This window comes from Lactuca sativa, chromosome 4, assembly GCF_002870075.4.
Source record: "Lactuca sativa cultivar Salinas chromosome 4, Lsat_Salinas_v11, whole genome shotgun sequence".
NCBI classification, from domain to species: domain Eukaryota; kingdom Viridiplantae; phylum Streptophyta; class Magnoliopsida; order Asterales; family Asteraceae; genus Lactuca; species Lactuca sativa.
This window is the reverse complement of record NC_056626.2, coordinates 24,803,491-24,816,620: the sequence shown is the minus strand read 5'-3', so window position 1 is coordinate 24,816,620 and position 13,130 is coordinate 24,803,491. Positions and strand designations below refer to the sequence as shown.

Genomic DNA, 13,130 nt, shown 5'->3' with positions numbered 1-13,130 from the left:
TAATTCAAATTAACATTTAATCACATAATTATCCATATTTGATGATTTCTTGCAAAATAATTTATCAATTTACTTAAAATAATCAATCAATTATCTTATAAGGAAACAATTATCTTATTAATTGATAAATATCTTCAATTAGATTAAAAATATAGTCAAATATATCATATAATCGGATTAATATTAATCTAACATGATAAGGTAATTATCCCAATGCAAAAACAGCAAGAAATCCCAAGATAAGCACTATCTGACGCACCGACTCGCCGAGTCACCCTCTGGAACTCGCTGAGTAGGGCTGACTCGCCGAGTCCAAGAGTGACTCGCCGAGTCAGGTCGAACAGTGAGGCCAAAACACGATTTTCAGTTACATCAAGCATCAATACAATAGAAACCAATCATGGCTCTGATACCACTGATGGGTTTTGGTCATAAGACATCCTATGTGCTCATACAAACCCTAAAGCTTGGATCTAGGTTTCTCTATTGTACATACTTTGAATCCAAGACTTTGAACCCTAATTCTAGAATATGGAAATCAGAATTCACATGTAATTAGGTTTAAGAACATACCTTGATTGTTATATAGCAATAACAATCCAATTCCTCCTTGAATTGACCTTGGAAAGCTGAGAGTCATAAGTGTCACTCCTCTAATGGCTTACAAACACCATAAGCAAGTGGAGAAGGTATAAAGAGAGAGGAGGGAGGTTAGAATTCGTCCTTAGGACCTCTTGGGAAGGGTTAGACGAATTCCTAAGCCCTAGGGGGTTTATATAGGTGTAAAGATTAAGGTTTTAGTCCTTATCCTTATCTAGTTGCTTGTCCACCAAGCAACCATAAGATAAGTCCTAGAAACCCTTATCCTATTCGAATTCTAAGGGATTTACAACTCAAATTCGTTCACCATATATATAAGATAATCCTTATCTTATTTTGTAACTATCACATAATTACAATTCAGCCCCTCTAGTTTAATTAATTACACTTGATCACAAAATTAATTCTTAATTAATTATTGACCAATATTAATTAAACAAATATGATTTCTCCTTTAATATATTATTCTTATAACATATTAATAAATCATAATAACCTCTCTCTCTTTATTTATTTCTCCAATCAAGTTGCTTTGGTGAAGGCAACCCAAAAGGACCATGCACCATCGGGTCAAGTACATACCAAAATAGTTATGGACTTAGACACTAATCCAACAGTTGTGGTATCCAGTTTTCGCAAGTTGTGAATGAATGCGTGGGACGGAAGTAAGGTAGTGCCCTCAGGTGGCACTCAGTTAATGAGCGTTGTCATCAGAGAAAAGAAGCCGGTGGCTGGCTTGAAGCAGTTGATAGGGACCCTGCAAGGGAAGATATGGATTTTAGAGATTCGATACCTATGTTTGAGGGAATTTGAGCCGGTTTGAGATCAGAGGCACTAGGAGTATCATTTGGAAGTTTGTGTTGCCGCAGACTTCGAGGACGAAGCCTAATTTAAATGGGGGAGAATTGTAACGCCCCGTTCTAAAAGTACTTATTTATGAATTTCCGAGATCTAGAGTAAGGCGTTTCGGTCTTTTGTGGGCAATGGGTTTCATTCGAGAAGGTTTCGTACTAGGGTGTGTCGTTAGAAGCATAGGGCTTCTCGCCACCTTTTCGTGGATATAAAGTTCGTTGGAACCGGACTTAGGATGAAGGAGTTATGACATTTTAAAGAAATGACATTTATGGCCCTTAATGGAAAAAGTTGTCGAAGTAGGCCATGCATGCAATTGGGACACATGTGGGTACGCCCAACATAGGCTGGGTTACGCCCAGCATTATAGAGCAAATGGTAGCGGGTGCAAGGACACGTACGCCCAGCGTACTAGAGGTATGTCCAACGTACGCTCAGAGTCCTTAAACCCTAATTTAAGGGTGAGCCACTATATAAAGAACATAATGGCTCAAACCCCAGCCTCATTATTAGCCTCCCCAACCTCAGAGAAATCCTAGAACGCCTCATCCTTCCATTTTGTGAGATCTTGACCTTGGGAAGCTCATTTTGCTGGTTTAAGCTTGGAAGAGGAAAAAAGGAAGTTGTCAAAGAAGGACTTGGGAAGTTGGAGCTTATAGATCTGGAATAACATCATCTTCTGGAGCCCTTTTGAGGTACAAAGTCTCTTGCTTAACATTTATTTTGTGTAGATCTTGGTGTTATGAGGTCTTGACACCATTTCTTGTTCCAAAAACCCCAAAGTGGTGCATGATGCGAGTTGGTTGAGATTAGTTGTCCTTTCAGACCTTAGGAGAGGTCTTGAGTGAGAAAAATGAGGTCCCAAAGGCTTTGATTGTCTCATGTGTGATGTAGGTGGGTCTTCATGGATTAAGACCTTGAGTTAAGAGCTTTATGGACGTCCCAAGTAATAAAGTTTGAGACTTTATGAATCCTAGGAGTGTTTGGTCAATGGATCTGAAGTTTGGGCTTAAGAGCTTAAGCCATTAAGAACTTATGTGGAATTTTGGTTCAGTGAGTTTACGCCCAGCGTACTCCCTTTGTTGGGTTTTTGATTTTGGGCCTTAAGTGATTGGGTTGTTTATGGGCTAGTGGGGCTTGGGCCGTGAATGAACATTATGGATGGAGTAAGGTCGGTACCCGGGATATATCGACAGGGTCTACGGCACCAAGGTCGCCCTTTATCGGTCGGAGATTTGCAGGATTTCGGCAGTTGCAAGGTGAGTTATCCTCACTATATCGACAGGGTCTACGACACCAAGGTCGGCCCTTTATCGGATGGAAATCCGGGTATTGTTCGTTACGTTATTGTTTTGCTAGATCTGCATCCTGGTATTTGGGATGGTGTTATGTTAGTGACTTGGTTAAGGTCGGTACCCGGTATATATGGTAATGTTATGCTAGTGACCGGTTAGGTCGGAATCCTGGTTAGGATGTTGATATGCTATGTGATTTGTTAGACTGCTTGTCTGGTTAGAGATTTGTTATGTGATTGATTGTTTTATGTGCTCATAGTTGTTTGACGGGGGTTGGGTTGAGGCGGGTCCTGCCTAGTGTTGTAGGCCAACAGACCCAGGGAGGACCGGATATTCCGAAGGCCCAACGAGCGGTCCGGATAGGCTGAAGGCCCCAAGAGGGCGGACCAGACGTGCCGAGGCTCGGAGAGTGGACCAGGCCGACTGAAGGCCCGGTACGGGCGGACCAGTCATACTGTAGACTCAGAGAGTGGACCAGGTGGATTGAAGGCCCGGTGCGGGAGGACCAATCATACTGTAGACTCGATGTACATGGCTAGACTCGGAGGGTGGACCAGGTGGACTGAAGGCCCGGTGCGGGTGGACCAGTCACACAACAGACCCGTTGTGAACGGCTGTTCTATTTGTGATATGATGAGTATGTTATGTGTGGTTGGTATTTTGGGGGTAACTCACTAAGCTTTCGGGCTTACAGTTGTAGTGTTGTGTTTCAGGTACTTCAGGAGATCGTGGCAAGGCGAAGGCGTGATCGTACCGCTCCTCATGTTTTATGATTTAAGTGGTATGGTTCTAGGGATATTATGATGTTTAAACTATTTTGAAAACGAAATGTATGAACTTAATGGTTTTTGAATGAAAGAAAATGTTTTAAATTTGGTTGAAAATTTTAGTCGTTATAATTTGACTTACTCCAATCATTGTTATTTTTGACCTGATGATGCCAAAGACGAGGACCGAAGTCCCTTTCTCATCCCCCCTTGCGATGGATTGACATGTCCCGAAAATCCCCCTTCTGGCCTCGCATCTCACCGTTGCACCCACTGGAAACGACCACCAACGATGCTCCCTATTCCTAAGATGAGGGGAGATGTTGGTGGCTTTTGTCCGGCCGAAAGAGGGTGTTGTTGCCGGCGGTGGATATGGTCGGTCAAAGATGGAGCTGGTCGATCTTGAGGGTCGATCGTGAGGGTCGTGAGATGAGAGAATTTTGGCGGCTGATAAAAAGTTTAGTATTTTAGGGTTTAGTTTTTAATTTATAGGTAGTTGGTTTAGGGTTTTAAAAGTATTGGGTTGGGCTATAAAAGATTGGGCTTTTTTAAAAACGAAAATTGGATTTTTTTTTTCTTAAAAAAATAAGTCTTTTTATATAAAATTTATTTTAATAAACTTTTTTAGTATTAAAATTTTATAAAATATTTATTTTTATGTACTTTTTATTTTTATATTTTTTCAATATTCTAATTATTTATATGTTGTGGTTTTTTTTTTAGAGATGTTTAAGTTTTTAGGAATCAACTTGTCGGCTAGAGATAAAGATTTTTCTACAAAAACTTCGGCATTTTCCACCAATCAGGTTATATAATTATATCAATTTATAATGCTTTCAGATACAACATATATACTAACTCACTTGAAATTTGATTGCAGAAGTTCAAGTCTCATGAAGAATTATTGGAGTGGACACAAAACACCACACGTTCTTTAGGATATGTCATTGTTACTGGAAGATCAAAGGCATATGGGAACGGCTCCGTGCATACAGTCATACTTATATGTGATCGTGGTAGAGAGTATAAACCTAAAGTGTATACAAGTAGAGCATCTGGAAGCAAAAGGACTAATCGTCAATTTCAATTGGAAGGAAAGTATTCAAAAGAACATGATAAATGGACGCTAAGGGTAATATGTGATGAACATAATCATCCACCCGCACACCATATGGAGGGTCATCCATTTGCAAGACGGTTATTTATCGATGAGACTCGTTTGGTGGCTAATTAAACAAGAAAGAACGTGGCGTCACGTGACATCCTGTCAACATTGAAGGTTCAAAACGAAAACAATGTGTCGACATTTAAAACAATATACAATGCACAATAAAAGATTCGGATGCACGAGCAAGCAGGAAGAACTCCAATGCAAGTTCTTATGTCCCTTTTACACACCAATGAATATGTCTATGAGTTTACTACAGGTGATTCAAAAAAGTTAGAAAATTTATTCTTCGTTCATCCAATGTCTTGGAAGATATGGAATGCATTTCCACATGTGTTGATAATAGATGTCACGTACAAAACCAACTAATATAATAAGTCGTTGGTTCAAATTGTTGGTGTGACATCAACTCAAAAGACATTCTCTATAGGCTTTGCCTTTATACATAGAGAAAAGGAGGCCAACTATAATTGGGTGTTAAATTGTCTAAATTCGATGCTTGATACGTGTATGCACCCACGTGTAATAATCACAGACAGAGAGTTGGCAATCATCAAGGCATGTGAAACAGTTTTTCCGGATGCTGCCCGATTACTTTGTAGATGGCATATTGAACAAAACATTTTGAAGCATTGCAACAAAATGATCACGTTGGAAGATGATCGACGCTCTTTTAGATCATTATGGAACTTACTAATTTAGTCTCCAACATTGATGGATTACACGAAAAACTACATGCGACTTCAATAAATGTTGATAAAATATCCACGTAAGCTTGTTTTTTTAGCTATATTTCTAAATCATAACCTTCATATTATTATTTATTTACGTATTTGTTAACTATATTTCTAAATCACCACCTTCAGGTGTTTTGAAATAAATAGAAGATACTTGGTTGAACAAGTACAAAGAAATGTTTGTATCTGTTTGGATTGATCAACATCTTAATTTTGGAAACAACACAACCAATAGAGTCGAAAGTGCACATGCCAGTTTAAAGAGATTTTTGGACTCTGTAAGTTCTAATCTCGATAGATTTGTGTAGCGAATTAATGAAATTATGTAGTCATAGCTCACTTCGATCAATGAAAGCTTTGAAAAAAGCTTAATTTTCCGATATAATCATCACAATTTGTACTACTTCGGGTTACTAAGAGGTTCTGTTTCGAACGAAGCTCTTGATATAATAGTAGGAGAGCTCCAAAGGTTAAATGCGTCAAAGTTTGACTCCTCAAATTGTGGTTGCAAACTCCATACCAGTTGTGGGTTACCATGTGTTTGCATGCTTTCTGTTTACTTAAACTCAGGTTACTATGTTCAATTATAGCATATATAAATTTTCAAATATTACAAAAATATTTATTTTGTATTTTAATACAGGTGAAGAAATACCTTTGGATTAATAGATATCTTTTGGAGAAAGCTTAGTATTTTTGATACGAAGCCTTAAAAAAGGTGATATTCGTTGTGACAATGAAGTTGAAAAGTATAAAGAAAATTTCAACAAGCAGTTATAAGCAGGAAAAAAAATTTTATTTGAAAAAACTTAAAGAGATATACGATCCGTGCACAATTAATGTTGGAGAACCCACAGTTCAAAATAAGACCCGTGGACGGCCGAGTATGAAGAAACAACATAAAAAGAATGTCAACCCTCCAAATCAAGGTCCTCCTAGATGCAACGACTCTACCACATTAGAGTTCATTGGGTTTGATTTAAATAAAGAACCTGAAAGGCATAATTATTCGTACGATATTGACTTAAATGAAGAACCATGGATGCATGATCCATTCCCAATGAAGAGTATTCCTGATGTATTTCATGATTACATCGACAAGATACAAGATGTACTCGGTGATGGAAACTGTGGGTTTCGAGCGGTAGCTGTTAATCCAGGGCACAATGAAGACCAATGGTTATACATTCGCCAACAATTGCTTGAAGAGTTACAAAGTCAATTTTATGCATACCAACAAGCTTTTACTGATGGGTTCAATGAGGTATACAAGTCTTTGTGTTGGTTCGAATCACCTACATATTTGCGACATTGGATATTTATGCCTTTGACTGGTTACTTGATTGCCAACGAGTTTGGTGTGATTGTTCATTGTCTAAGCCATGAACAATCTACAACTTGCTTCCCTCTTTGGAGAGGTCTTGAAGAGTTTCAATCTCACCGAAACATTACAGTGTAACTTGTAGGCAGACATTATATTTTGGTGTCTTTAAAAGGAAATTACTCAATGCCTCCCACCACAACATATTGGAATGCTCATAAAAGCTCGTCTGCATCTTTATGGCAAACTGTGTATTGGTCGCGTTTCGAATTATACAATTAACATAGGCCTCGTAGTTCTGAAATACCTTGGATACATATCAAGGATTAAGTATGAATGTAATTGAACTCTTTTGATATGTACTGCTTTCAAAATTTTGTTTTATTACTAGTACGTCATATTTGTAGTCTTTTGTTATAATATTTTTAAATAAAATGATTTTAATAAATTACATACGAATAACCTAAAAAATATATATAAAAAATTATATTTAGCCTATTTTATTTTTCAAGTTTAATAACCTAAAAAATATATAAAAAAAATTATATTTTACCTATTTTAATTTGCAAGATTAAAAAAAATATTAAAAAAAAATTATATTTAACCTGTTTTATTTTGCAAGTTTAAAAAAGATTATTAAAATACTTTTACACAAAAAGGTATTATGATTGGTAAAAAATTCATCATTATTTATTAAGTACTTAATAATTACAAATAAAAAACATAAAAATATTATGTAATGATAGTTATTAAAAGATAATTATTCATATAATGAATTGTTTATTTGAGGAAAAAAAGTAAGGTGATGATGAGGGGGTCCTTTAAGACTATTAAATAGTCTAATTAGATGGACCCATTTTTTAAACCACATAAACCAACCAGGTATTATGATTGTACCTATTTTGATAAACTACATATACTAATCACATAATTTTATCTAATTTTTTTAAAACACAAAATCATAGGTAAAATCAAAAGAAATCTTAAAGGAAATCACATACGACTCTATACCATATGATAATTTAGCTTTTTAGACCGGATGGTGTGGGAGGGAAGTTTTCCTTATTTTTGGTGGGCCATACCCTTATTTCTCTCACTTTCCTTTTCTTCACCTAAAAACAAGAAATGGTTGGGAAGCCCTTCCCTCACTTTTTTTTATATTAAATAAAATATATTTTTTTTATAAATTTTAAATTAATATCAAACATAAAATTTAATTAAAAATAAAAAACATTTCATTAATTAAAACAAAAATTACATTAACCCTAATATTTAAATAAGTAGAAAAATAAAAAAAGAACCCCACAAAAAAAAATCAAACAACCTACAACATAGAAAACATAATTAATATCTTAATTTTATTTAAACCAAAATACGTCACTCGGAATCATCGTCTTCGTCATCACCTTGATCGCCTGCATCATTCTCCCCAACGTCACTCTCGTCGTCGGAATCTTCACTCTCGACGAACATATCAAAATTCTCGTCTGATTCGTCAAACAAATCATCGTGAGATAATTCGTAAGGTGGCTGAATATGAGCCCTATAAATGTGCTCCACCAAATCAGCACGAAAGGCCTGATGAATGTCGCGATTGTGTACTTCTCTTCTATTAACCCTATACTCTTGTGTACCAATGGCTACTCCTTCGATATTTGGCAAAACTTCATTTTCGTTGTATCGGCATATCGCTCTTCCTTCGTCTTCAATAATCATATTATGCAATATGATACATACATACATTACGTGTTGTAACCTTTTCACCTCATATGACCTTGCCTCGACCGTTAGTACTTGCCAACATCTCTTAAGTACACCAAATGCTCGCTCCACATCCTTCCTAGCTGACTCTTGCGCCTCTTTAAACTTTTTCCTTTTCGGGTTGTTAGGACATGTAAACGATTTCACAAAAACAGACAAGGGAGGATATATACCGTCAGTAAGATAATATCCATGTTTATATGCTACCCCATTTGCTTGAAAAGGTACATCGTGTGACTTTCCAAGGTAGATATTAATGAATACCGACGACTGGTCTAGCACATTGATGTCATTGTTTGCACCAGCTGAACCAAAGAATGCATGCCATATCCAAAGACCATGTGATGCGATAGCCTCTAGAATGATCGTCGGCTATTTGTGGTCGCCTCTCATGTACTGACCACGTCATGCGTTGGGGAATAATGACCAACTCCAATGCATGCAATCAATACTACCTAGCATTCCGGGGAATCCATGTTTGCCTTCATGCACCGTATACAATTGATGGATATCGTTGATAGTTGGTTTGCGCAAATATTGTTGCCATAAACCAAAAAGATCGCTTTGCAGAATTTGTACACACACTCCTGCACGGTACGCTCTGACATCCTAAAATACTCGTCCCATTTGTTTGCGTCCATGCCGTATGCTAGCTGACGAATTGAAGTCGTGCATTTTTGAATGGGAGAGAAACATTTTTTCTCTTGCATCCATTTTCCATTGGAAATATGAAAAGCGGCCTTCCAAATCGCCAACAATACGTAAGAATAGTTCCTTCCTCATCTGGAACCGACATCGAAACTTTACAGCGTAGATGACGTCATCTGCAAAATAATCTTATATAAGGCGACCGTGTCCAGTTTCATGATTTCTACGTAACGGAGGCTTTCTTAGGTTAGGCCGTGCACGTGATGTTTCGCCTAGTCGGTTTTGATAGTATACAACCGTTTTCGCCATGACGGAACCGATAAACTTAGTCTCCTCTACAGCCGTCGAATCGGATGATAAAGATGATGACATTTTGAATAATATTTTTTAGAGAGAAATATAGGTTATGGGTTAAAAAAATGATAGAATGTTTGAAAGAATTAGCAAAACCATCGAAAGAATCAGCTAAATTTGTAATTTTTCTCCATTTTTTATGTCATGAGATTTAGGAATCCATTACATTTTGATCATCCACAATTTTCTAATTGTACTTTTGGACCCCTCATCTTTCCTTTCCTTTTGTCTTCTCATAGGCAACTACGTCAATTTGGAAGCCGAAAGAGACCAAGAGTTTCGACTTGAGGACCACCACCTCTACTCTCCTACTTCATGGCGTCTCTCTTTCAGAAATTTCAACAGGTACTCAATATCTAGATTTCATTATGCATACGCTGACGAACAATTTCACATTCGATTATCAATCCCTCAACCACGTTGCTGTACCCGTCAGTTCTGGGCATTTAGGTTTTCTCAGTTAGAATCGTCAATTTGACGCTATATTTTCGGATTTCTTCCTTAAAAACTGTTGCTATGTGGTACTTGTAAGCTTACACTATACTGTATTCATGAAATTCCGCTTATATTTGCTACACCTTCCGCTTTGCGATTTTGGTAAATTGGGGTTCTGGTTGGATTGCGATCCGAGTAGTTTGTTTGCAAAATATTGAAAATGTGCTATATTAACTACGCCATCGATACTGAGAAAATACCTAAACCTCGATGATGATGGTTACTTTGGACCTCAAACTATTGTATGAATTCTGAACCTGTAGAGAAAAGGTAAATGAACTCATATCAATATGGTGCAAACATAGTTGTTTGACTAGGAATATTACATTTGAAGGAAGTAATAACTAATAAGAATCAGAATAGCATATGCTACATGCCTTACAGACTTCAGTTTATGCTCTCTTCTATTTCTAGTTTGTGGCAACACTGGCGAAAAGTCCAACATTTGCAAAAGATCCAAGACGCCTTCAATTTGAAGCAGACATAAATCGCCTCTTCCTCTGTACCAGGTACACTAACACTAACCTTCAACCATGGCTTTACTTATATATGATACATGATTACTGACTTATCATTACAGCTACAATCGTGTGGGGAAAGATGCTGAAGATGCAGATATAGAGGAGATAATCAACATGGCAAGTAAAGCTGAGCTAGCAGATCAAGAAAGACAAGTCCAAGAAAACATCCATTCTCAAATCACAAACTTCTGTACATCAATGGACGAGATCCTCCTTCCTGACTTCAACTCTCATGATCCATCACTTAAATCATCATCCCAACAAAACCCTACTACCCCTCGCCCTAGTGGCCTTAGTCTTGCCATTGGTAGAAATACTCCAACAAACATCAATCTTCTTGGTTAGTTTTTATTATTCAAGTCTTTAACTTTAAAACCACATAATATATAATTCCTTTCTTTAGTCGAATCTTATTAACGATGAAATTTTCAGCACAGATGTACCCGAGACAAAACAGTTGACATTCACAGAGGTATCCCAAAAGTTAAAAGATGTTACAGGATACACCCTTGAGCTAAAACCATCTCAAATCCCTCATGAACAAGCTGGAAGAGGTTTATTCATAGATGGTGAAGCAGATGTTGGCTCTGTAATAGCACTCTACCCAGGTGTGATCTACTCTCCGGCTTTTTACCGTTATATCCCTGGATACCCAAGAATCAATGCACAAAACCCTTATCTCATCACTAGATACGATGGGACAATCATCAATGGTCAACCATGGGGTCAAGGTGGTGAAACCCGAGAACCATGGGGTCAATCTAGGGTTTATCAGTCAAACCCTAGTTCAGATTCAGGGTCAATGTCAGGGTCAGGGTCAGACCGGGTGTGGAAGATGTTGAGTAAACCTTTAGAAGGGTCAAAGTTAGGGTTTAATGGTGATGAGGTGTTAGAGAGAAGGAATCCATTAGCTTTAGGTCATTTTGCAAACCATCCAGCAAAGGGTGTGGAGCCTAATGTGATGGTTTGTCCTTATGATTTTCCTTTGAGTGAAAAGGGTATGAGAGTTTATATACCGAATGTAGTTTTTGGGGGTAAAGAGGGAGAGGGAGTGAAGATGAAAAGGTTTGGGAGTTTTTGGTTTAAGTCCGGGGGGGTTTCTGACAATAATGGTGAAGTGGAAGGGCCGATTATGAAAAGTCTTGCACTTGTTGCCATGCGGCCACTTTGTAATGAAGAGATTTATTTGAATTATAGATTGAGTAATTCCAAGAGGCGGCCTTCGTGGTATGCCCCTGTGGATGAAGAAGAGGACCGAAGAAGATGGAGCTAAGCTTAGTTGACTCACTATTTGCAATTCTTTAATAATTTTGGGGTTTTAATTTAGAATCCAAAAGCAAATGCTTGCACTGATAGTTCTTATCAGCAGTAAGGAGATGAAAATTCATAAGTGAGAGTGTCAGGTTTAGAAATACGTGAAGGAAAGTGTTTTTTATTTTGAAATACAAACATTAGTTTCCTTTTTTTTTTTTATCAAAATATTTACTGAAGTGGTTGAAACTTGTTTTACAATGTTGAAGATGATACTTTGAAAATGTTGTGGTAGGTATAATGAAAGTTGGATGTTATAATAAACAAAAAAAATGTTTTTTTGTTGTGTTTAATCCTAATAAATATGACTGAAGTAGTTGGAAATCTCTTGTTTAAATCTCATATTGTTATTTTGTGTTGAATATCAATTTATTCACATTGTTTCACGATATAATCTGAAAATGGTTAGTTTGAATTTCTGCACCTTTATATTATAATAGCTGGTTGTAGGGGTGTCAAAAAAACCTGAACCCGATTAACCCGACCCGACCCTAACCCGATTAAGGCATTTAGGGTCGGGTTTTATAGGGTCAAAATTCTTAATCGGGTATTCGGGTTAACCCGACAAACCCGAACTATAGTTAGGGTCGGGTTTAGGGTTGATTTTTTTTTTTTATAAAAGTCGGGTTTCGGGTTAATCCGATTAACCCGAATAAAAATATATTACAATATTTATGTATTTTATTCCACCTTACATCTTCTATTTTTGTACATTACGTGGTCTAAAAAAGAGGAAAATAAGATGCAACACAATTGTAGAACAAAATATTGATTTGTACAAATGGAAATTAATATGTAGCATAGTAAAATAATATGCAATGATAGTTTATCGTGGCCTAAAATAAAAAATACAGTCACAAATCCAATGAATAATGCTTTTTACTTGTATAGTATAAACAAGAAAAAAAAACCATATGCACTCAAAGTCATTTGGATTTAACACATCTTAATTTAACCTTCTAAAAATAAATATTATTATAGATATGACACAATATTTTTGTCTTATATTGTAACCCGATTAACCCGACACTATAAACCCGAAACCCGAATAACCTGAACCCGGATAACCCGTATCTTAATAGTGTCGGGTTCCGGGTGCAATTATTTTTATAAAAAACCCGACTAACTCGACCCGTTTAACCCGAAACCCGATCGGGTTGACCCGATTAACAGCCCTAGCTGGTTGTGTTACTATTTATAGAGGTACATACTGTCACTTTAATTTCTATCATAGGTTTGACGACCATAGCTAACTTAATCTGGTATATTTTTGTTTATGAAAAAATTCTCAATGGTATCA

General features: G+C 36.9%; 1 protein-coding gene across 2 annotated transcripts; it reads left to right on the top strand.

The window, feature by feature from the left end:
- Nucleotides 1–9,690: 9,690 nt before the first annotated feature.
- On the top strand, nucleotides 9,691–12,116 carry LOC111882035 (uncharacterized). Of its 2 annotated transcripts, none has more exons than XM_023878402.3 (4): nucleotides 9,691–9,848; nucleotides 10,413–10,507; nucleotides 10,579–10,859; nucleotides 10,957–12,116. In XM_023878402.3, exons 1-4 carry the CDS (start codon nucleotides 9,819–9,821, stop codon nucleotides 11,790–11,792), a joined length of 1,242 nt encoding a protein of 413 aa, XP_023734170.1. In that variant the 5' UTR covers nucleotides 9,691–9,818; the 3' UTR covers nucleotides 11,793–12,116. The 2 variants fall into 2 exon arrangements, with proteins under 2 accessions (XP_023734170.1, XP_023734171.1); XM_023878403.3 differs by lacking the exon at nucleotides 9,691–9,848 and adding an exon at nucleotides 9,858–10,268.
- Nucleotides 12,117–13,130: the final 1,014 nt, after the last annotated feature.